A 25092-nucleotide genomic window follows, 5' to 3' on the forward strand; every position below is an offset into this window, starting at 1 on the left:
GGACAGAGCCATAAGCAGGGATTTCGTGAATGTGATGAGAGACTCTTTTAGATATTGGTGCTTGTGAAGAGGGAGTTCTCAAGTCAAGCCATGCTTAGCATGGGGACTCTCTTGATAGATATATATGTCTTTTGGTAAATATATAATAGCATACAGTGTGGTACGGCTTAGATCCTAGAGTTGGCCAGATCTGGGTTGGAAGTGTGGATTGGACATTTCCTACCTGGGTGAAACTGAAAACCAGCTGTGGTTTCAAAGTTTTAAAGAAGAGGCCCGGGGCATCTGTCTGGGTAAAGGAGAAGGTAGAGGGTTTTTTTTTTTTTTTTTTTGAAGTCATATCTTTATAGCAAGGACAGTGTAGGGGCTTGTGTGTGGAGTAGGTGGGCAAAAGCCCTCCCGAGCCATCCACTGGCACCAACACTGATGAGCTACATCTCTGATTTTTCATCTGTAAAATGGGGACAATGATAGTACTTTTTCAGGGGACTCTAGAAAGGATTAAATAAAATAATGTTTATAAAGACCAAAGCGTGGTGCCCAGGAGCCATCAATACATATTAGGTATAATAATAACAATAATAACTTATTTATTTATTTATTTATTGAGACACAGTTTTGCTCTTGTCGCCCAGGCTGGAGTACAGTAGCACAATCTTGGCTCACTGCAACTTCTGCCTCCCGTGTTCAAGCAATTCTCCTGCCTCAGCCTCCCAAGTAGCTGGGATTACAGGCACCCACCAACCATGCCTGCCTAATTTTTGTATTTTCAGTAGAGACAGGGTTTCACCATGTTGTCCAGGCTGGTCTCGAACTCCTGACCTCAGGTGATCCACCTGCCTCAGCCTCCCAATATGCTGGGATTACAGGTGTGAACCACCACGCCTGGCCAATAATAATAACTTTAATGCTACTACTACTCCTATTACTATTTCAATTATTATTAGTAATAGGAGTCTTAAACATTAACTTACACCCCTATTTTATGGAAAATACCAGCACCGCAGACCAGAGCCAGCCGAGAGGCCGTGCATGGAGGGACTGGAGAGATCAGACTTGCAGGACTGTCAGATTCACACTCGCAGCTTGTAGCATGGCCACAAACATTCTCAAGTCTCAGGAGCCCTTGCATGAATCATGTGTCAACACCGTTCTGAGAAAGGGCTACGTCTAACCTCAGCTTTCTGTGGAACGAGTAGGATGGTATTGGTGACTTCCCTGGTTTTGTCAATGGGGCAGGAGTCAGAAGGGTGAAGCATGGGTTTACCCTGCATCTGTGATCTCCACAAGTGGAGGAGGGATGATGCAGATACAGAGGTTGTGGGTGCCTGCTTTTTTATTCTTTTTGAAGTGTGGATCCCCATATAAAGGGAATTCCAACTCCTTGAGCTCTTGCCGGCCAGAACAGACCAGGAGACTGGGGCACCAAAGAAACAGGAGCTTTCTGAGAGGGCAGTTACAGAGGCTGAAAATAGACCTAGAGCCTCTGGGCAAGAGGGCCCCATGAAAAAGTGGATTGGGACCTCTCCCCAGACAAGCTTCTGTGCTGGGTAGAAAGCCCAAGCCACGGTCTTGCTGGCAACAGAGGTAGAGGAAAAGGCGAAAGGGTCTTCTGGGTGTTTGACATATATCAACATATATGAACACCACAACCCTATTAGGTAGATATTATTATTACTCCTATTTAGTAGATGAGAAAACTTAGGCAAAGCAAGGTTAAGTAACTTTTGAAGTTCATGTATTTAAGATGTGGGGAGGCCAAGATTTGAATATGGGCAGTTAGCCTCCAGAACCATATAAAAAACTTAGCCTTGGCCAGGTGCAGTGGCTCACACTTGCAATCTCAGTGCTTTGGAAGGCAGAAGTGGGAGGATCACTTGAGGCCAGGAGTTCGAGACCAGCCTAAGCAACATAGGGAGACCCTGTCACCACAAAAACATTTTTTAACATTAGCCAGGTGTGGTGGCACCTGCCTGTAGTCCTAGCTACTCAGGAGGCTGAGGTGGGAGGATCACTGGAGCCCAGGAGTTTGAAGCTGCAGGGAGCTATGATTATGCCACTGTACTCCAGCCTGAGTGACAGGACAAGAACTCATTTCTAAAATATTTTTAAGAAAGCACACACACACAAAACCCACTTAGCTTAGTGCTTGTGCATAATAATACAATATGACTAATACTTACAATTACTCTCTCTGCCTAGGGCCAGATTTGGAGCTGCACATTTTATATTAAACATTTTTCTTCAGTTCAAACTTGTAGAGTAGCACTTCATTAAAATCCATTTTTATTTATGTGAGATGACAGATGTGCAAAATTCTCTTATTTTATTGTCATAGAAATTAAGGAGATATATTTGATCATGATATTCTTGTTTTTTTATATGAAATTGCAGAGCTGAGTTTTTTGATGGCATTTAAAAGGGCTCTCAGAGGCCCTCCTGAAGCCTTCATATGAATATGATGACTCATAGTAGGTGTTCTGGGCTTAACTGCTGTGCAGAATTTATGAGTCCAGGGAGAAATGGTGCCTCCTAATGGCGTTTGTCTAGGCCAAGCTGGGAGGGTCTGGAGTTGGAGCTGGGGCCGAGGGGAGGCTGGGAGCGCTGGTTGGGATCTCCCAACCCCTGCTTAGGAGATCAACCCCTATTTGGCAGAAAGCCACATGTTTTCTACCCTGACCTGATTCTCAACTCTGTACCAAGAGCACTGAGCCCTTCCCTCAGAAAGACCCCCACAAGCCTTCAACCTGGCCCCTGGACCTTCACAGGTAGAATCAGCCAAGCCAAGCCCTCCAAGGACCCCAACACCAACATATTTCCAAAACAGGAAAGCACACATTTATCAAGGACATGGCTGAGCTTTGACTCCGTGGGTCATAGAAGAATCTCTTGGCTGCTCCCCTCTCAAGTTTTCCTCCTCATCCCTGAAACAGAGTCAATTCTTCCCAAAGAGAGTAGATGCCAGGAACAGAATGGGCTGAACAAACTCATCAGGATGAGAGAAGGGGAGTCTTCCCATGCTTCCTTCTGCAGAGCGTCCCAGCACCAGAGCGTATGGGTATCAGGAAATGGTATCAGAAAGGCCTCAAATTCCATTTAGTCCCACACTACATTTCAATCCTTGCTAAATTCCATAATGAGCGCATGCATAAACGTAGCTCGGGATAGAGTCTCAGTGTCTAACAGGAGGCAGCATCTTGTGTTCCACTCAAAGACGAGCACCTGGGTAGCCGGGCTCAGCACTGTCTATCAGGTGCTCTAAACCAAAAAGGCCCAGGGACGCATCATACATGCAGTTCTCCAGGTGCGCGGGAGGGTCTGCATCATACACGCAGGCCCCCAGGTGCGCGGGAGGGATCACATCATACATGCAGTACCCCAGATGCGCGGGAGGGACCGCGTCATACACGCAATCCTCCAGATTCGCGAAAGGGATCACATCATACACGCAGTTCTCCAGATGCGCGGGAGGGAATGTATCACACACACTGTCCTCCAGATGCGCGGGAGGGATCACATCACACACACAGTCCTCCAGATGCGCGGGACGGACCGCATCACACACGCAGTCCTCCAGACGCGCGGGAGAGATCACATCATACACGCAGTTCTCCAGACGCGCGTGAGGGACCGCATCACACACGCAGTCCTCCAGATGCGCGGGAGAGACCGCATCACACACGCAGTCCTCCAGATGCGCGGGAGGGACCGCATCACACACGCAGTCCTCCAGATGCGCGGGAGGGACCGCATCACACACGCAGTCCTCCAGACGTGCGGGAGGGACCGCATCACACACACAGTCCTGCAGACGCGCGAGGGTCCCCATCACACACACAGTCCTCCAGATGCGCGGGAGGGACCGCATCACACACGCAGTCCTCCAGACGTGCGGGAGGGAACGCATCACACACACAGTCCTCCAGATGCGCGGGAGGGATCGCATCACACACACAGTCCTCCAGATGCGCGGGAGGGATCGCATCACACACACAGTCCTCCAGATGCGCGGGACGGACCGCATCACACACACAGTCCTCCAGATGCGCGGGAGGGATCGCATCGCACACACAGTCCTCCAGATGCGCGGCAGGGACCGCATCACACACACAGTCCTCCAGATGCGCGGGACGGACCGCATCACACACGCAGTCCTCCAGACGTGCGGGAGGGATCACATCACACATGCAGTTCTCCAGACTCGCGGGAGGGTATGCATCACACACACAGTCCTCCAGACGCGCGTGAGGGACCGCATCACACACACAGTCCTCCAGATGCGCGGGAGGGATCACATCGCACACACAGTCCTCCAGACGCGCGGGAGGGACCGCATCACACACACAGTCCTCCAGATGCGCGGGAGGGATCACATAGCACACACAGTCCTCCAGACGCGCGGGAGGGACCGCATCACACACACAGTCCTCCAGATGCGCGGGAGAGACCGCATCACACACACAGTCCTCCAGATGCGCGGGAGGGTATGCATCACACACACTGTCCTCCAGATGCGCGGGAGGGTATGCATCACACACACAGTCCTCCAGATGCGTGGGAGGGTATGCATCACACACACAGTCCTCCAGATGCGCGGGAGAGACCGCATCACACACACAGTCCTCCAGATGCGCGGGAGGGACCGCATCACACACACAGTCCTCTAGATGCGTGGGAGGGACCGCATCACACACACAGTCCTCCAGATGCGCGGGAGGGACCGCATCACACACACAGTCCTCCAGATGGACGGGGCGGGCCGCATCACACACACAGTCCTTCAGATGCGCGGGAGGGACCGCATCACACACACAGTCCTCTAGATGCGCGGGAGGGACCGCATCACACACACAGTTCTCCAGATGCGCGGGAGGGATCACATCGCACACACAGTCCTCCAGATGCGCGGGAGGGACCGCATCACACACACAGTCCTCCAGATGTGTGGGAGGGATCACATCGCACACACAGTCCTCCAGATGCGCAGGAGGGACCGCATCATACACGCAGACCTCCAGACGCGAGGGAGAGACCACATCATACACGCAGTCCACCAAGTGTGCAGGAGGGACTGCAAGACAATCTAGGACGCCCTCCTCCTCCATTCGTGAGACGTGTTCTACAACCTCCAGGACGGGGGCCCCTCTGTCCTGTTTTGCTCCACTGACTCATGTGTGCCCCACAGAGATCAAGAACACAAATTCTGGAACCAAATTGCCTTGTTCTGTGTTGCTACTCTTGGCTGTGTGGCCTGGGGTATGTTCCTCAACCTCCCTCTCAGGGCTCTATTTTCTCATCCCTGCAATGAAGAAAGCAGAATCTACACCATGGGGTTGATACAAAGATTAAACGAGTTCATGCATATAATTTTACATCGACTCAACCGAGTTCCCAGTAAAGATTAGCTATTCATATGAAAACTGTTTTTAATTTAAAAATAAAAATAGTAACTGGGAGTAGAAGGGGTGTGTGTGTGTATATATATATATATACATACACACATTTTTATTTATTTCAAGAAAAAGGTCAAGCACAAAGATGCTATGGGGAGGCCAGGACACATGTATTTAGAAGCTGCATGTTGCAGTAATCAAAGACAGAGCAAAAGAGTGGAAAAAGTAAAGTTTCCTGTATAATGACCAAGATCTTACAATGAAAAAGGGTAGGGGTTTAACATTATCTAACAGCTGTACCCACGCCTTGAGTCTCCCAGCTGCTGGTACCTCACCAAGTGCTCTAATTCTAAATCTCCATACCCCAACTGCAGCCACAATTTCATTGTGGGAAAAAGTCACAAGTAAATAAAGCACCCTGAGGCCAGTGTGCTTTATTTTTTCTCATCTCCCAAGGAATGGCAGCTCATGTATATTCACTATAGGGAAGGGAAGAAGGAACTCATCCTCCCTGCCACACACAAGATAAGTCACCCCCTTGGTTGGGTCGGGGAGGGAGAGCCCCCAGCCAACTGTAACACATTCTTACTTTGCCAGTGAAAGCCAGACACGTGGTGTGTGAGCCCTCCCATTGCCCTAGATGGTCTGCACACCATCTGGAAAGGTTAATGGCATTTGTTTCTTTCTAACTTGGAGATTCAGGCTCAGGTCCAGGCTCCAGGTTTCCATTCAAATGCAGGGTGAGATTTCCCCTGCAGGAAAGAGCAGCTGCAGCAGGAGGCCACAAATGTCTTACTTCACAAAAAATAGAAGGAGATTGGCCTAGAAAATAAAAGGATTTGACTAGAGAAGTGTTTTGTCATATAAAAAAAAACCCAAAACACCCCTCAAACTTTCCTTTGGTTGTGTCCTTCACTTCTCCATTTTAAGACTGCAAACTCAATATTGAAGGGATACGCTGCACTGCCATTTGTTGCAGCTCTGTTCACAATAGCAAAGGTATGGAATCAACCTAAGGGTCCAACAATGGATGAATGGGTAAAAATGTGGCCTATACATGCAAGGGAATACTATTTGGCCGTAACTAAGAATTAAATCTTGTCATTTGCAGCAACATGGATGGAATTGGACATCATCATGTTCAGTGAAAATAAGCCAGGCACAGAAAGACAAGTATCTCATGTTCTCATTCATATGTAGGAGCTAAAAAAGTTAATCTCATGGAGGTAGAAAGTAGAATGATGGATACCAGCAACTAGGAAGGATGGATACCAGCAACTGGAAGGAAGATGAAGAGAGGTTGGTTAATGGGTACAAATGTACCATTAGGTAAAAAGAATAAGTTGTAATATTTGATGGCAGAGTAGGGTGACCACAATGAACAACAATGTATTGTATATTTCCAAGTAGCTAGAAGAGAGGACTTGAAATGTTCCCAACATGTAGAAATGATAAATACTGAAAGTGACAGACACTCTAAATACCCGGATTTGATTATTATATATTGCACGCATGTGGCAAAATATCACATGTACCTCATAAATATGCAAAAATATGCATCCCATATGTGTTTTCTAAAATTACATGTATTTTATTTTATTTTTGGGGTTATTTTTATTTTTGGGTTATTTCACTCTGTTGCCCAGACTGGAGTGCAGTGGTGTGATAAAAGCTGACTGCAGCCTCGACCACCCAGGCTCAAGGGATCCTCCCACCTTAGCCTCCCCAAGTAGCGGGGAATATAGGTGTGAACCACCACACCTGGCTAATTCTTAAATTTTTTTTAGAAATGGGGTTTCACTATGTTGCCCAGGCTGGTGTGGAACTCCTCGGCTCAAGCAATCCTCCCGCCTCAGCCTTCCAAAGTGCTGGGGTTACAGGTGTGAGCCACTGTGCCTAGCAAAAATTACATTTATTAAAAAATAAAATAAAATTGCAAACTGAGTCCTTCTTGCCTGATGGATTAGCAAGTACAGATAAGGCTTGTCAGGAGCTCAGGGAACACAGAATAAAGACTGCAGCCTAGCAGAGTCTGATAAAATATCCAAACTGTAGCTGGACCTAGGATGGGCAGGGAAAGGGGGTGTGAGAAGGCAGAGGACAGAGAAGAAGATGGGTCAATCCACACTGTAGCAAATGCTGTGTATTTCACCTGTTCATATCCTGCTCCACCATATGCAAAAGCATGGCCACCAGGGGTCTATGGAGCTCCTAGGTGCCAATTTCAAATTCATAAAGACTGAGGTTGACCTGGAGACGGGCAGTACTATCCAGGACATAGGTGTCACTGTATCTGAAGTCCTAGAAGGAGCCAATCAGGGCTTTCACTATAAGTGCCACCAAGGGAAGCTGTGACTGTAAGAGGGTTGGGCGGCTCAGGAGGTTGGGCAGGGCCAGTGAATAATATCAACAACTTTTAATTAAAATCTCACCATTTACTCAGGGACCCGACCAACTTTCCGGATCTGACACACAATGGTCAACCTCAGAATGTGTTGGATAACAGGATGCCTACTTTCTGAATACAAGCTGCTAATTGCTCATGGCGATTTGTACTTGTTTGCACAGTCAACATATATTCCGTAACCCATTTATACTGGACTCTGTATATATAAATCCTGGACTCTTCCATGATTTTCTCCATCTCATCACTCCTATTTCCAACTGATCTGCAAACCCTCTTGGCATCACCTCCAAAAAATATTCTAAAGACAGCAACCACTTCTTATCTTTATTCCTGACTATGCCACTCAAGTCTTACCACAGGCTTCCTACCTGGTCTCCTGGCCACCATCATGCCCACGTAGGATCCTTTCTCCACCAAGCAGTTGGGGTGATATTCCCAGAATATAAATTGCATAATGGTAGTCAACAGCTTAAAACTCTCCAGTAGCTTCCCAATGCACCCGCATCCTCAGCATGACCCGAGGCTGGACATGATCTGCCCCCGGCTACCACCCCTCTGAGCACTCCCAGCCATATTCCCCTTCTTCACCAGGCTCCAAACCGGCCTATTCCATGATCCTCGAACATGTCAAGCTTGCTTCTGTATGAACATTTACTCTTCTTCCCACCTGGAAGTTTCTTCTCCCAGATCTTGGTTGGAGTTGTCATGATTTGGGGTTTCTTTGAGACACTTCCCTTGATCACCCTAGCTAAAGCTGTTCCTCCACCTTCTCCGCTGTTCACCACCCATCCCATCGTCCAATACATTTCCATCAATAACTTTTGTCTTCTATTATCTGACCATCGATTGGTTCAGATGCTCCTTGCCTGTGTTCTCCCATGGGTCTGTGAGCTCTAGGAGAGAAGGAACCTTTCCTGTCTTGTTCACCTCAGTATGCTTTGTGCCTGCCCCTAATAAGCAGTGAATGGAAGTCCACATGAAACCAATAATTCTGTTCCGTGACTGTGTCTCAAATGCTACCCATAGAGTTTGTGCTGTTTCAACTCACTTTGTCTTTGGTGTCAGATATCATTTGGTGGCAACTTATGATATTCATTCATCCATGCATCCATCTGACTACCCAGGCACCCCTAGAATAGTCCCTGAGCACGTCTGTGCCAGCTGATGGGCCCTGTGAACTGATCATATACCCATCCTCCCCTGCCCTGCGTCAAGAGCAGGATATCAGTTAGCCAGACCTTTATCGAAGATGCTTGAGACCTTACCATGTACCACACTACTCTTGGTGCTGCAGATGCGTGAGGAACAGGCAGAGACGGGCTGGGTTCTTGGGGAACTCATAGCCTAGCAGGGTGATTCCCTCAGCAGAAAAAATGCATGATGTGTCCAAGCAGACACAACATCCATTTCACTGTTGCCAGGGATGGGGATGGTCGATGGATATGCCTCTTCCTATTGCCCTTGGCCTTGCTGTTTTCTTACTCTAGCTTGTGAGCCTAGAAGACCAGCATTTTACACTGTTCCTGGGGACAATGGCTGGCAGTTTGCTGGGATGGCACATTCCTTCTGCTCAGAGAGTGACTCGTGTTCAAAACTGCACCAAATCAGAGTCTACATTTTAAATGGTGCCATTTTCTTCACAGAGTGGAATGTCTTAATATTTTTTCACTGCATTATGCTATCAGTGCTTGCAGAGGTGTCTTCCCTGGAAACTCTTTCTAACACAGTAACTTCTCACTTAGTGGTTTCATGTGGACTTCCATTCACTGCTTATTAGGGGCGGGCACAAAGCATACTGAGGTGAACAAGACAGGAAAGGTTCCTTCCCTCCTAGAGCTCACAGACCCATGGGAGAACACAGGCAAGGAGCATCTAAACCAATCAATGATCAGATAATAGAAGACAAAAGTTATTGATGGAAATGCATTGGACAATGGGATGGGTGGTGAACAGTGGAGAAGGTGGAGGAACAGCTTTAGCGAGGGTGAAGTACTTTCTTTAACTCTTACCATGCTGTATTGCTTTTTCATAGCATTGGCCACCACCTGACTCCATATGTCTTCTCCCTATCTCACTATCCCACTATATTAATATCTTACTCTCTCTCTCTTTCCATCTATCGGTCCATCCATCCACTCACCCACCCACTCACTCACCTACCTACCAATCTATCATCTCTGTTGAGTATTTAACATTTCGAAGCCTGTAATTTTTTCTCTAGTGTCTCTTCAGTGTGTGAAACTGTGCCTGGCACATAGTAAGCTCTCAGTAAATATTTGTTAAATCAGTGAATGAACTTACTGTCCAAAGAAGACAATAATACAAATTTCTCCCTAGAACACAATCACTGGACTACGACCCTGGCTTTAAATTCACAAATAATTACGAGACAAACCACCTTTAATTCACATTATTGTGTAAAGACGGGCCTGCATTTTTAGATTCTAGGTGGTCTCAGGCCTCAGGTGCTGGCATGGTTCATGCCATAGTTACCTGGACTGTAGCTTCTTGGACTTAGGGCATGAAGTCTGGTCCGCTCTGTCACTGCCCACACAGTGCCCTGTATAGGGGGTTGATAGGAGGGAAGACCAGGGAGTCCTCAGTGGACACTGGCTGAAGAAACAGAGGTGGAAGCCTTCCCTGCCTGCTACACATACATTTTTGTGACTTGCTAATGTCCTGTGTGCCCTTTTATCAGTTGAAGCTTTCCAGTGCCTCTTTGCCCTGGGGTGGAGTTTGAAGGCCATGACTGGAATCCTTGGCCTCCCCTCACTTGGCGTGCAGGCTAGCTCTGCCCATGCAGAAAGGACAGGTGTGGAGATGAGGGGTCTCTGTGCTAAGGCTGAGGGTGCCTGGGCCCACCCAGCAGTTGTGGGGTTCAGGAGTGAATGGCCCCACAGGAGAACACGGCCCCACAGGAGAACGTCCAGCAGAAGAACACAAGCTCAGCAGATGCCACATGTTGCAGCAGTGGGGAAGGAGGCATTTGCTGCGCTGCCAGTCCCTTTGCACCCAAGTGTACCCCTCTGATTACTTGCTGAGGTGGGTTTCATGGTGATAAGAGGGCACTGAGCTGTGAAGGAATATTGAGGACAGCCACACTGTGGAGGGAGGGTTAGGGTGTGAGGCCCCTGGTCTAAATCGACTCTGGGAGCTGGGCTTGAGGAAGCAGTTACCCTGCCTTGCCTATGTTGTTTAGCTGGACCCCTGCAGCCCTCAGCATCTCCCAACTCATTGGTTCTGTGGCTGACACATTACTCAGCCTCTCTGAGCCTTGGTTTCCTCTTTTCTCAACAGTGTCTTTCTCTAGGAGTTATTAAAAGGATCAAAATGAGTTCACATATGTAATGCTGCGAGACAGTGCCTGCCACAAGGTAAGTTCTGTAGGTGTGCTTGTTAAAGGGAAGCATACATAAAATAAGCATCTGCCCCTCTGACTGGCTTTTGTCCTCACTGTACTTAACCTTCAACTCAGGTTCAGCTACTTGCCAGGTTCAGTTACTTGCCTGGCTTCCCAGTCTCTACCTCTTTCTGTGATTTTGCTAACTGGTGACCTGGCTTTGGTTCAATTAGCCATGGGCTCACGTGGCAGATTCTTGCTAAGAGCCCCACTCGCCTGTGATAGGAGGCAGTGTGGGGAATATGGTGTCATGGAAAGAAATGACATTTGTGCCCCAAAGATGGACTCTCATCTTGGGACAGCGCTCAGCTGCGATGGTGGTAAGACTCTGGGCTCCTTGTACATTGGAAGTCTTTGCCAGCCAGGTGCGGTGGCCCACGTCTGTAAGCCCAGCACTTATAGGCAGGTGGATCATCTGAGGTCAGGAGTTGGAGACCAGCCTGACCAACATGGTGAAACCCCATCTCTACTAAAAATACAAAAATTAGCCAGGCATGGTGGCGGGCACCTGTAATCTCAGCTACTCGGGAGGCTGAGGTAGGAGAATCATTTGAACTCGGGAGGTGGAGGTTGTAGTGAGCCAAGATCGTGCCACTGCATTCCAGCGTGGGCAAAAGAATGAGACTCTCTCTCTCTCAAAAAAAAAAAAAAAAAAAAAAAAAAAAAAAAAAAAGAAAGAAAGTCTTTGCCAAGGATGCAGGCAGTGAATTTCAGGAGGTGAATATTCCTTCCAGTAATTTTCATGGTGCTCCTTGAAAGTGAGTTTCAAAAGAAACATGAAAATTACTCACTTTCAAGGAGCATCATGAAAACTACATGGAAGGAGTCCTCAATGCTGGCTACGAGAGGTTCCTGCTTTTCTCTTCACATTTCTGGAATGATGCATCTCAGATACACCCAGGTGTGCCATACTAAAGGGAAATGATTGCTTCATTTTCTTTCCCCCATTGCACAGTGCTGATTATGAGTACCTCTCTTGCAAACCCAAATCCAAGCAACAGAACTAATAAAACATTGCCATGATCAGTCTAAATCATTTCCAATGGCTCTACCCACTATTGATTTGGCCATGGAAATAAATTAGACGGAAGGATTCAGAGGAGTGCTTAGTCGTGTGTGATGATTTAGAAACTGCCTGGACAATAGAATAAGAAGAGGACAAAACCCCTGACTAACAAATGGGCAATGATTTAAACAGACTTTTCACCAAAGAAGATGGCAAAGAAGTCTGTTAAAAAATGCCCAACATTATGACTCATCAGGGCAAGGCAAATTAAAACCGTAGCGAGGTGCCACTCGTGCTCAATGGAATGGCTAAAATGAAAACAGAACAGAACAGTACTGATAATACTAAGTGCTGGTGATGATGTGGGGCACCTGGAATCCCACGTGTAGGTGGTAGAAATACAAATGCTTTAGCCACTTTGCAAAGTTGTTGTTGGTTTCTTACAAACATAGTTAGCACACAACCCAGTAATCCCATTCCTAGGTTATTTACCTGAAAGAAATGAGAGCATATGTCCACACCAAGACCTACAGTGGATCTATGTGCATTTTTTCCTTTGTGTTCTACCAGCCCAGGGAAAGCAGACATTGAGGCAGCACATGATATTGCATAGGCTTTGTCTTATAGTCTGGTTCTTATAATAAACCTGTCTGCTTTTCATAATAAACCTGTCTGCTTTTTATAATAAACCAAAAACTGTGTATTTGGGGTGGAAGTGATTAGATTCTTAGCTCTGGAGGGAAGGGAGAAATGGGTATGTGGTTCTTGATTAACCTAAACCAACTGAGTAACTAGTTCTTTTGCCACAATGATTGGTTCAGGGATGGTCAGGTGACCTAAGTTGGCCCAATCAGATTTTTGTTTGATGATGCTATGGGGGGATGGGGAATGAGGTGTGGCAGCCAAGGAGACATCCTCTTTCTCTTTCCTTGCCAATGTGGTATGTGTATACGAGGCCTGAAAATGCTACAGTTATTTTCTGCCATACAAAAAACTAGTCTGAGGAAGGAAGCAGAGGAGAGTAGAGATATAAGAATCACAACAATGGGACTGGAAGTCCTGATCAAGCCATACCTGATGTTCATTTTCGTTTGTGTTTTTCAGAGACACCAATACATTTATTTCATTTAAGAAACCAATTAGAGTTGGGATTTTTTTGTTGTTGTTACCTAAGACTGAAAGCTTCTAATTAGTCTAGATGTGGATCTGAGAATGAATCTGATTTCAGGAGATCATATCAAAGAAGTAGAACAAGCAAGACACAAATTTTGTGAGCCAAGGTCAAAGCTAACACAGAGATCCGGGGTGAAGTTGTAGAGGAAATGAAAACAGAGCAGCACAGAGCCAAGTGGGTGGCCTTAGTAGAACTCTGGGCCTGGAACCAACAGCATCTGTCAGGGGGAGATCAGGTGTGGGGCCCTGTCAGGACCTGGCCTTGAGGGGGTTGGAGTGAGGATGACCAGGAAAAGAAACTACGAGGGGACAGTGTAAGAGACAGCCTCAGGCAGATGGTCAGTCATAGGACTGGGGCCTCAGCAAGACTGTCTACCCTGCCTGGACCAACTGCTGGAGGCTGCCTCTCATCCAGTGCCACGCTTGGTCTAGGACGAGCCTGCAGATGGAGCTGAAGCAGGTGAGCTGCTTTTCTGATTCAGCTGGCCTGGGGCTAGGGCCAGGGCTCTGCTTCTAACAGAAGTCTGCCTTCTGATGCCACAGTCTGCAGAAGATGCTGGGAGAAACCCAGTTTTACTGGGTGTGATGGAATTCACTGGCTGCCTCAGCTGGACCTGACCTTGGCCTTGGTCTACTCCTGCACCACACATTCTGCTCTCTGCTACTCACAGGATCCTGTATGAAAGCACCCTGGCTCCTGGGTGAGGCCTTCTCCCATACCTGCCCCCTTGATTTCTCGACAGATCACTCATTCTCTTCCTTGCAATTTCATCTCCCTCCTTGGAGTGGATGTTAGGCCTCCGGCCCCTATTTTTAGGTTTGGCAAAACTATTGGCATGTGGTTTTTGGCCTCCTCTGTCCTCTGTCTCCAGCTTCTTGGAAAATCTGGATGTGTCTCAGGATTGGAACAGGGGAGATGATGTGCTGGGTTTTGTCTGGGGAACAATAAGTTAGAAATCAAGGCATATGGGGTAAGCTGGGGTAGCCTGTGGGTCTCCTGCTGTGTTTATTAGCCTGAGTCCTCCATCTGTGGTGGAAGCAAAAGCCCAGCTGTGGGAGATGCCATCTAAGTATAAGAGAAACTTCTAGCTGCACATTGTTTGGGTTAAGTACAATATTAGGTTGGTGCAAAAGTAATTGAAAGTAATGGCAAAAACCACAATTACTTTTGCACCAACCTAATACTTCCATTGTTGATCATGGGCTACCACCATTTTGCTAATGTGTCTGTTTTATTGGCACTGACCCCAGCTCCTACGCCCCAAACTTCCAAAGAACACATAACATCCAAGGCTAATCATAAGAATGCAAAGATAACATCTGGAGATTTTAAAATCATAGATCCCCCATTTGGAAGGAGAATGGAATTTATAACCAACTGATGTGAGCTCAAATTCAGTCTTAACTACCTCACAATAGACCCTTTGCCATCTGGGGGGTACTGAATTCCCCAGTATCAATTTTCTTGCCTGTAAAGAAGGATGATAACTATCTTAAAACTCAGTGGGTGTATTTCTGCAAATATTTATACAGAATCTAGTGTGGTGCCTGAATGTTAGAGAAACTTAATAAACAGTAGCTGTTATTTTTAACATTAGAGGAAATTCTTTAAATGCAACATGTCCTGGCCTTAGACATTTTATAGTCTGCCTAGTACTAAAGCTTCTGTTTCATCTAAGGAAGCTGAAGATGAGACCCACCAAGTGGATTGTTTTGAAGCCTTTGTCTTGAGTTTGTAGCAAATGCTTTATTATGAGCTCACTCATATTTCCCCACCTTTACCATTTCAGGCCCTTTCCACTGCTGTCCTTAGATCTCTTTGCCTGGGGGTTTCCCCTGGGCCCCAAAATCCACTCTGCCTGGGCCCAGCAAGCTTGAATGCTGGGGAATTAATATCCCTTAAGCGCAGTCTTGAAGCAATGAATGACGGAAGCTTGTGGATAAATACTCTAGCTCCCATGCCTCCTTACGTGAGATAACTTAGTGGCTCTCCCGTTAAACTGTCTCCAAGTTCCCACAGAAGAATTAGATCTCAGTTGCCCATAGTGATAACTGGCTTGCTAACACACTTTCCTCCGCTCCTTTCTCTTCCCTGCCTGCCTTCCACACTGTCCCACAAGCACTTCCTGGGATCACCTTTCAAATCAACTGTTTGCACTTGAATCCTTGCTTAGAATCTCCCTGGGAAACCTAAATGCAGGCGGATTTCAATTCAGAGGTGCAACCTCTGGGTGCTGCTAGGGTTTGTTTAAACGAGCCAGTATTATTTGAAGAAAGGCAAATCTAGCCAAGATGAGACGGGCCTTGCCAAAGAACATCAGGCACATTTTGACGATGCCAGTAGGGCTGATGTTGGAGCTCTTTATTATAAACTGGAGCCATCTGCCGGCCTGTAATAACCTGAATATGAAAGTCCTAACCTGGGATGCAGTTAAACTGAATAATTTCTGTTTGTGGTTATGCATTTAAATCTTCACATGCTCTGAACGCAGATTGAAATTCATAAGTACGTTGTTTTACAAAACTGGCATGAAGTCCTTTCAATACAATGTGCAAAATTCATTAGTATGTTGCATCAAGAGCTCAGTGTTTTCTCTTTGTTGTTATTATGCTTCGTTTTTAAATAAAGGAAACTTGTAGGACCACAGCCTTGTAAATGTCTCGCAGTGATGCCAAGAACCTCTCTGTAAGCCACTTTCTAAGCAGCAATTTCCTTTTTGTCCCATAAAACTCCCCAAAGCACCTTAGGCGAACACTGAAGCGAGGGCTATGTTTGCAAACTGCAACTACAGCAGACATTTAATTACACTGAATTCATCAAAACCCTAATTGAGACAGGAACTCAAACCTTATAGCTTAATTACTTTAATTTCAGATGGATAACAGACTTGGTCATGTGCAACCCTCCATGCTGAAATTCGTAGAGGGAGGCCCACGGGCACTTTCTGGTAATTCTCCCAGCCAAATGAAAGTGCAGATCAACATAAATAAAACGCTAAGTGAGACCCATGATTGGATTTATTAATCGCTTCAATTCCCAATATCCAGCCTTTGCCATAACATTCCACTGCACCAACTCCACCGCTTGGGAGAGCTTCTCCCTGTGTGAGGCTGGGAAGCTGCCATTTCTTTTTTTTTCCCTCCTACTGGTAGACAGCACAGAAGTAAGTACCAGTTTTTTGAGATTGTTTTTCTATGAACATCTCCTTACTTTGATTTCCATTTAGGAGATCTTCTCCCTGACCATCCCTTCCCTTCCCATTGAGTATCCTGTGTCTGTTAATTAAGCTGTAGACACCCTTGACTGTTAGATAAGTTCTATCAATGAGTTGGTCAAATTATCACAGTGATCTCGGTGGAATTTGGAGGTGAGAACCCCAGGGATGCTATTCTGAGCATTGCTAATGGTGTCTAACTGAGACTGACTTACCATGTAGAACAGGTGCTATAGTTCATCCTGATGGCAACACTAGGAAGTAGGTGTGCTTATACCCACTCTATAGATGAGAAAAATGAGGCTTTGAGAACATAAGTAACTTCTCCAAGGTCTCACAGCCAGAAAATGGCAGAATCAAGATACAAACCCAGACCCACCTGATTCCCCAGCCCATGTTCTTTCCAAAACATAATTTTGCTTTCTCTGCAAAGACTTGAAGGATCCTACACAACCCTGAGCTGGATGGCCTTGAAAATCTCCAAGTGGGCACAGGACAGGAAACTCAGAAGGAAAGGTTGGCATCCAGAGTCATCGAGTGGACTGCTTCTCCCAACAGTCATGGCTGTTACTTCTGTCCATGGCTATGGGGTTGTGAGGTGAGCCAGCAAAGACCTTCTGGAGTGAGTGAAGGGACAAACACCAGCATTTTTTGGAGTTCAGAGAGCCCTTTGCCTTTGATGCAGGTGTTCCAACCAAGCTGGGATGAGCCGCGTTGCTAATGAGTGATGAGCCACACATGCATCCAAGCCATTTCATAAGTAATTAGTTGTGTGGCACTGACTAGATGCTCCCCAGTCATTTGTTTCATTTCTCTACATTATCTCTCTTCCTCTGGGCTTGCTTTTGAATCAAGCTTCAGGTACAAATGATGAATGAACTAATGACAACACTAATAACAGCTAGACTAATAACCATACTGCTGATGGTGACAATGCCAATTAGAAGAGTGCTAACAGCGACAGGCTCTTCTGCTGTTCATCTCTGGAAGGCCACGGGCAGGTGTCCAAGGCAAAGGAGAGCCAGGGAAGTGCAAATAGCACCAAAGGCAAAGGCAGAGACACATTTTAAAAAAAATACTAACTACATTTATGGGAGATTTAGAAAGCACATATTGTGGGTCCACAAAATCTAAGACATGAGCTCACTGACCGAAAGGATGACAAGAGGGAAATCATTCAGTCTAGGGAGCTGAGCAGAGCTCAGTCACCACGTACTGGGAGCCCCTTCTCCTGAAAGAAGGAACCCGTCCACCTGTGGGCCCTGGAGCTGAGTCCCGATGAGACCCAGGTATCCCTCTGCGTGTCACCTGAAAGCAACTGACACACCAGGCAATCCAGACAAATCAACAGACATGAAGATGACGGAAGTAAAAATGGGCAGCGGGGAATGCAATGGTGGACCAGGGGTGTCCTGCATGGAGACCCTTGAGTCTACATCAGCGGAATGGGCAGCATGGGGTGCCCCTTGGTGCTGTTGTGAGGTGAGGGGCCTGGCAAAGGGTGTGGGGAAGGCTGCCCCGGGGCTTTCCTTAGCCCCCTGACCCAATCAGCTGCTTCTAGTAGAACAGCGCACTGTTCATGTCAAGGCTGCTGATCAAGTGATTACGATCAACAGTTTCCTTGATATTGTAAGTGGAGTAGCCTCCACGAGCTTTTAGAAGTGACTTTTACTAGAAGATACACAAAGTTGTGGGTATTTGGGAAGAGACCTCAAGGTTGTGTTGTTTCTGAATAAAATTCCTATGAAGAAATTTAGGATATCAGAGTTGGCAAAACAGTTGCAAACCCTGCAAACAAACTTCCAGGCGCTGCTGCAGTGTCTGTAGTCTCAGTCGCCCAGAGCCTCCCATGCAGTGAGCACCTTCCCCAAGCTTTCCAAAACAGACACCAGTATTCATAAAGAACACAGATACCAGGACACCACCTGGAAGTGGCATCAACTCCATAGGTAAACTGCAGGCTTGCAAAGCCCTTCATGACCCCAAAGGCACGCTAAAACAGAGAAATGAAATGCTCTACTATAGTCGAAAAAGGTTAGACTGTGTCCTAAACCATGATGACTGCACATTGTGTTTAGCAGATTCTCATGTATTTTACTTCCACTGAGCAAAAATCATACCTAAAAGTGTTCTAGGCTATTCTAGTTCAGATCAGTAACATATCAAAATGAGTGTGGAACCCTTCAGATTGTAACCCACATCTTTCAGGCTGGTTAATTATTTATGTGGACCTGAGCATTCTATCATCAACATGGAGACCAACTAATGGTGGCTTACCAGTTTCCACTTCCAGCTGGGCCAGCATCCTGGGATGTGAGGTCCTAAATCACTGCTGCCCAAACCACTGGGCCCTGATACAAGTTGTGTTCCAGCAAGACAATCTCCTGCCTAAACTCCAGGACTCCCCTTTCCCCAATATCACATTTGCCATCACAAAGAAGCCGCCAGTCTTACCTGCCCAGCAAAGAGCCCACAGACACCAATGATGCATAGGATGTTGAATACTGCTGAGCCCACGATGGTGCCAACTCCCACGTCGCCTTTGGTGATGAAGACCCCTGTAACACAGATCCCACATCAGCCTGGCTGCTGTGGCCCTGTTGCATTCCAAAGTGGGCGTGGGGAACCTTTCATAAGCATTAGATTGTTCTCAGAATCTACAGGAAACAGCTGAGCGTGGAGAGAGCTTTCTAATCTACAGAGGGATGACTGCTGCACAGGAGTGTGGGGGGCTCGGGGTCTGGGACAAGTTCATGCACAGTAAAAGCATCACTTAAATAAAACAACAGCAGATGGGAGGCTGATGTTCTACTCATTGGGGCCCCTGGATTATCATTTTCTATGAGAGGCAGACAGTCTCGGTCTGGGGGCCATCTCTTCCCAGATCCCCTTTCCTTCAGACAGTGAAGGGCTGAGATGTCCCTCAGTCTGTCACCTACCTATGACCGATGTGAACAGCTCTGGGGCCGAACTGCCCGCCGCCATGAATGTGGCCCCAGCCACATCTTCACTGAGGTGCAGGCGCTACAGAGGAGCAAAGACAAAGCACAGGTGAGTTGGGATTCCATCTGGGAAGAGAGGTGACTGTGACAACAAGTTCAAGCCCTGAGAAGCAAAGCCTGGGGCTTCAGTGAGAGCAGGAACGATGGGACCTGGGGCTGGTACTTAGTCCCTCTCAGCCCCCTTCTTCTTCTCACAGAGCCCAGCCACTGTTGCCGAACCCCTGCTGAGCCAGAGCTCCTCTCAATGCCCTCCTCAAGGGACAGGTTTGGGGAGGGAACTGCATGTCCTTATGAGCTAAAGCCTCTTGGGAAGATCTAGGAGTCTTCAACCCAGTTCCCCCAGGGGCTGTGCAGATGACAGTCAGGAGTGGAGGTGGGCCCATGGGAGGCCACAGCAGATGGTATGTCTGAGGCTATGATGGGGGCATTCACCTCTTTCTATGGGAGCATTGCCCAGTTCCTTCAGTGTGGCCAGATATTCTGATTTTTAAGAGATGCCAATAATCCAAACTTTTATGCAAAGCTTCCTGATTTTTGTGATACTATGCTGATCTCAGGCTAAATGAGGCTCATGGTAACCAGTTTGTGAGTCTTTACTCTAGGAGGTTATGGAGGCATGTTGGGGTGTGGATGTGGGGATCACCCTACTGAAACCCACTCCCCTTCCTTGAGGCAGTCTGGAAACCCCGGGATTGGAGAGTGGGAGGGGGGGCTTAAAGCTGAGAAGAAAGTAATGAGGCATCAGCCCTGCCAAGATGGAGTTTATACAATGAGCTCTCCATGTTACCCTGTTTGTTAAACCAAAAGGTGATTTGCAAGAAGACAAGGCAATTATACATTAGAGGCTGGTTACCAGATTTTGCATTTCTGCATTCAGTCATGACCCAGAAAGTGTGCTGCTGGCTGCCAGCATACTTGGAGTATGACAGTTCCCTCCTGGCAGTCAAGCTTCAGTGACATCCTCCTCTTCCAGTGGCACCAACAGCTGCACTTCCTTGCTCAGCCAGAGAGGGGCAGTGTGGCCCTGGTGTAGGTCACTGGCCTCCATTGACTGACTCAGAATAGTCTGCAGGAGGAGTCCTAATTGAGGATTTTAATCTAGGATCCTGGGTCGCTTCGCTGTCGGCTGGACAGCGAAGCTTCACATGGGATGCTGAGCAGACCCTAAGATGGAGGCACACATACTCAAAGTTGCAAGGTGAGGCTGTGAGGGGTGCCCAAGCACTCCCGTCCCATGGAGCTAAGAGTTTGTGAGTGAGGTAGCCTGACCCACAGCTCGCAGCAACCTGTATGCTTTGCCAAGACCTGCCAGGAGGCGGGAGCCGTGTGTTGCTGTGGTTCTGTCCTGCTGGGGTATTAGTTGTAGTATCCAAACCTTGGGTTCATGTCCAGTTCCCCCCTCTCCTTCATCCAGCCAGTTTGTTTCTTCCTCTGTATCTTCTTACATCCCTCCATCATCCTCAGTTCACTTCAGCCCTGGCAACATCTCACAGGACTCTAGTCTTCTTGACTCTGGACTCCTATCTACCATGACAGAGCCCTCTAAAGCCCTCCCCAGCTCCTTCCAGAGCTTGGAATAATTCCTAACGCCCAGCCTGGCATGCAGGGCTGCCGGTATGCTGGTGCAAAACCCCATCTTGGTTTTGCGGCTCAGATGTTCTCTCACCAAATACCCTTCCTCAAAATACTTGGCCACTAACACCTTCCCTCTAAGGGCTGCTCTAATCCTGCCCCTTGCACAAGCCCTTTCTTGATCTCCTCCCAACTCTATCCCTCACAGCATCAACCTCTCCTTCCCCCACTCTCTCTGCACTTTTGCACTTGCCAATTCCCCGCCACTTCCTCCAGCCCCCTGTGGATATTACCCTGGAGCTGCTCTGCAGCTAGGAGCCCCAGGATGGGATGGGACACACTGTGTGTGATCTAGTTTCCTCCCAGCCTCTGGCATAGAGCTTGGTCCAGGCAAAGCCCAGCTTAGTGCTGACATCAGAGGGGTGAGTAGTGTTCCAGAACTATTGTCACATCTTCCGCTGCTCAAATGTCCCACTGCTGTCCTGGAAGCCTCCACATGGGTCCCAAAGCCTCCCACCCTCCCCATCTGACTTCATCTTTCCTAGATGAGCCTCTGCTCAGCCCAAAGCTGCCACCTCATGGTCCTTGGAGATGCCAGGCCCTTCCTCTCATTCAGCTTTGGTTCATGTTCACTCTTCTTCTTGAAATGCCTCTCTCCCTTTCCACCTCAGTGCAGCCGAGTCTGTCTACTGTGGCACACAGGATTTCTCTAAACTCTGGAGACCCTCTCTGCATGTCCTGCAATGATATCTCTTGGCTGTTCAAAATCTAGGGGCTGCCATTTCACAGAAGCAGAAAGTGAGGTCCAGACACAAGGAGAAAGTGAGGTCCAGACAGGGGAAGGGGCTGGCATGGAGCAGGTGCTTTGCAAGCATCAGGGCCGGACCCCAGTTTCAGATCCTGGATCACTGCCTTTATCTCCTTCTCTTTCTCCCAGTTTCTCTTCTTTGCCTTTTCCAGAACTCCACATTTTTCTGCTTTTAACTTTAAAGTATTTGAGACTGAGTGAGAATCTGCCCTGACCTCCAAGCAATGATTTGTTGAATCGTGTGGATTTCTCTCCCTACTCATCTTTCACAAAAGCTGGAAACAACATCCTTCTGTGTTTTTCTGCCCTACTCTCAGTTTTAGTCTACGAGCAACCATGAAACACACAATATCGAATCATTAAAAAGTGATTAGGGAAAGCACAGGCAGTAAACAGAGCCCAGCGCCGAGAGGCCCTCTAGGCCACTGCTGGTGGACCCACACCATGATCCTCTCATCTTGTGAGAAAGTATAACTCCAGGGAGAATTGATCCCACGACTCTTAGAAGATGTAAACATGTCAGGATCTCTATCTCTAAATACATGTAAGCTCTGACCTCAGCCCACCCACCATTCACAGACATAACGTTTCCCCAGCAATTAAGGCTGTTTAAGGTCCATGGAGCCAACACTATCTTTACAGGAGACAGGCACGAGGCACCTACTCTTGTTATATGAATCTTGCTTATAAGACCAGATTCGGGGTGGAAGGAGGGAGAGCCCAGGAAAAGGTGGTTGCTCTTCTGTGCCCACTCCTCCAGTATCGCTGTGGGTCCGGGCAGTGCAGCCAGTTCTAACAACACCATGACCTGATCCAGGCTCGTCTCTGGATAGTGGAGCAGCAAAAAGTCTGAAGATTTGGGACTCAGGCTGACTTGGGCTCAAATAGTGACTCTATCCCGTGACCCAGGGCAAGTTGCTCAGCTTCTCAAGCTCTGGTTTCCTTGTTTGTAAAGAGGGGATAATATCAGTCACCTGGCAGAATTCTTGAGATGATGAAAGACAAGTAGACATAGTCATACACACTGTTTAGCGACTGAACCATATCAGGGACCTAGTAAAATAACACCCCCTACTTAAACATTTTTTTCCCTTTTCCTCTCCTTAAAACTTTTTTTGTTAAAAGACTCACCCCGCCCTCTTTTTCTGCCATTTTCTGGCTCTTTGATTGCCTCCCCCTACAAGGGCGTGGGTATTCACAGGTTCTGTGGATTTCCTCAACTGAGTAGAACACGTGCTGACAGCTGTATTGACATTTCCAGAATATAATTTTGATGTTCACACCAAAAAATTTGCATGGGAAAGAGAGAGAGTGGTTTTGCTCTGCATGAAGAATAAACCACCCAATGGTGGTATTTCAGAGATCACAGAGGACTCCAGTTACAGGTGAGGAACACCTCCTCCCCTTCAACATAACGTGACCCCACTCCCAGGTGGGAGTCCTCGGACAAAGGGCCTCCCCACCTGCCCACTGTGCATTTCAGACGCCACCTCACTTACTCTGTGCTACCGTGGAAGGGAGCCCCTCCTGTGACTCTCTAAATATTCTTATTGTGGGACACTTTTTATTTATTTAAGTATCCAACGCTAACTTCCAGGATGTAGAAGTAACTGTTTAGGGTATGCGGTTCGCTAAGTCTGTGGTTCCTGCACCAGGCAGCAGCCTCAGCATCACCTGAAAAACGTACTAGAAATGCAAGTTCTACCCCCTCCCACTCTCCCAAGACCTACTGGATCAGGTACTCACGGGAGAGAGAAGGAAAGGGAAGACACAACCAGTTTTGAGAACTACTGGCATACAGAAACCGAGTTCCGGACAGATGTGTCTGAGGGAGATGCCTTCTGGAAACAGGGATTCTGAATTTAAAAATAAATAAATAAATAAAATGGAAAGCTTTCAGATAAAGGAAACTACATTTCCAAACAGACAAAGAGTTGAAAGAGGCAAGAGAATGAAAGAGTTCTAGATCTGCTGAATATTTTTTGATGAAAGGGGTTTAACTTGCTGTTCAGCCTGGCATGCACTGTGATGATTTCTAACAAGGACACTTTCCTGATCTCTGTGGCCAATTCTTTCATCTCAGTGCTTCCACTTGGAGCATTTCTGTATTTATACAGAGAGAGGAAGCGTGGCAGAGGTATGCGGTTGGAGGTTTTTAATCCTGTGAGGACCCCAAGGATCATCAAAGGAGAGTTATAGAGGCAGAAGGAAACGCAGGAGAGAGGGGTAGAGGAAATGACAGAGAGAAAGGAAGAGTGAGGTTAAAAGGAAAAGAAAATGGGGAAGGAAAATACAAATAGCACCATTAGTTAGGTCTAAATGGAGTTGCGGAGGTTGGTCCTTTGGGTTTTCATCTGATTATTGATCGGTGTCATGAAATGCTCAGTGGACTGATGGCACTTTTGTGCTAATAATGACCATCGCTCTCAAACATGCTGATGCCTAGTGTTTCCACCGCAGCTGCCCTGCAAGGGCTCCCCAGGACCTTGGTGAGGAGGCTGGAACGATACAGGGCACAGGTTCAGTCCCCAGTCTGGCTCACACATACCAAGAATATGAGGCACGTACCTCACAGATCTTTTCCAAGGAAGGGACGAAGAAGTCATCACACACAATGGCCAGCGCATAGAACATGTATATGGCCTGGAAGAGAGGAGATAAAAGGGGTTAAAGTTAGAGCGAGGCAGGGCCAGGAAGATGAGGGTCCAGCCACCTTCTGCTTTGATAATGTCTTCTGTCATCGTGAATTCAACATCTTAAATACCAAGTCTTTGCAATGACCACAACACTCCCCTGTGACCTGGTCCCAGCTTCCTCTCTGATGTTATCACCTGCTACTCTCCTTTTGCCCACCTCCCTTTCCATGAAACATGCCATGGATTCCTGTCTCACGGCCTTTGCACTTGTTCTTCCCTCTGCCTGGAACACTCTCCCGCAAGATAGCCCACTGGATCACGCCATCACACCCTTCAGGTCCCTGCTCAGATGGCAACCTCTTTCGCCCACTCCCATTTCTCTCTATCTCATTTATCTCTTTGGTTTTTCCCGATATATTATATGTTAAATTAATTCACCTATTGTCTGTCTCCTCCACCAGAAGTTCATGAGGATACGATGTC

At 47.3% G+C, this 25092-nt stretch overlaps 1 protein-coding gene across 4 annotated transcripts in view; it reads right to left on the reverse strand.

Annotated features, from left to right (window-relative positions):
• The window catches only part of SLC24A3 (solute carrier family 24 member 3), a 503791-nt gene that overhangs the window by 120210 nt on the left and 358489 nt on the right, over positions 1-25092 (reverse strand). For all 4 annotated transcript variants that reach the window (XM_065522715.1, XM_005568241.5, XM_015457749.4 and 1 more), the window contains exons 4-6: positions 24542-24616; positions 19531-19615; positions 19046-19149 (exon numbers count right to left, since the gene is read on the reverse strand). In XM_065522715.1, the coding sequence (XP_065378787.1) occupies positions 19046-19149; positions 19531-19615; positions 24542-24616 (264 nt within the window). The remainder of the gene's footprint in view (positions 1-19045; positions 19150-19530; positions 19616-24541; positions 24617-25092) is intronic.

The sequence above is a fragment of the Macaca fascicularis genome, chromosome 10 (assembly GCF_037993035.2).
Source record: "Macaca fascicularis isolate 582-1 chromosome 10, T2T-MFA8v1.1".
NCBI classification, from domain to species: Eukaryota; Metazoa; Chordata; class Mammalia; order Primates; family Cercopithecidae; genus Macaca; species Macaca fascicularis.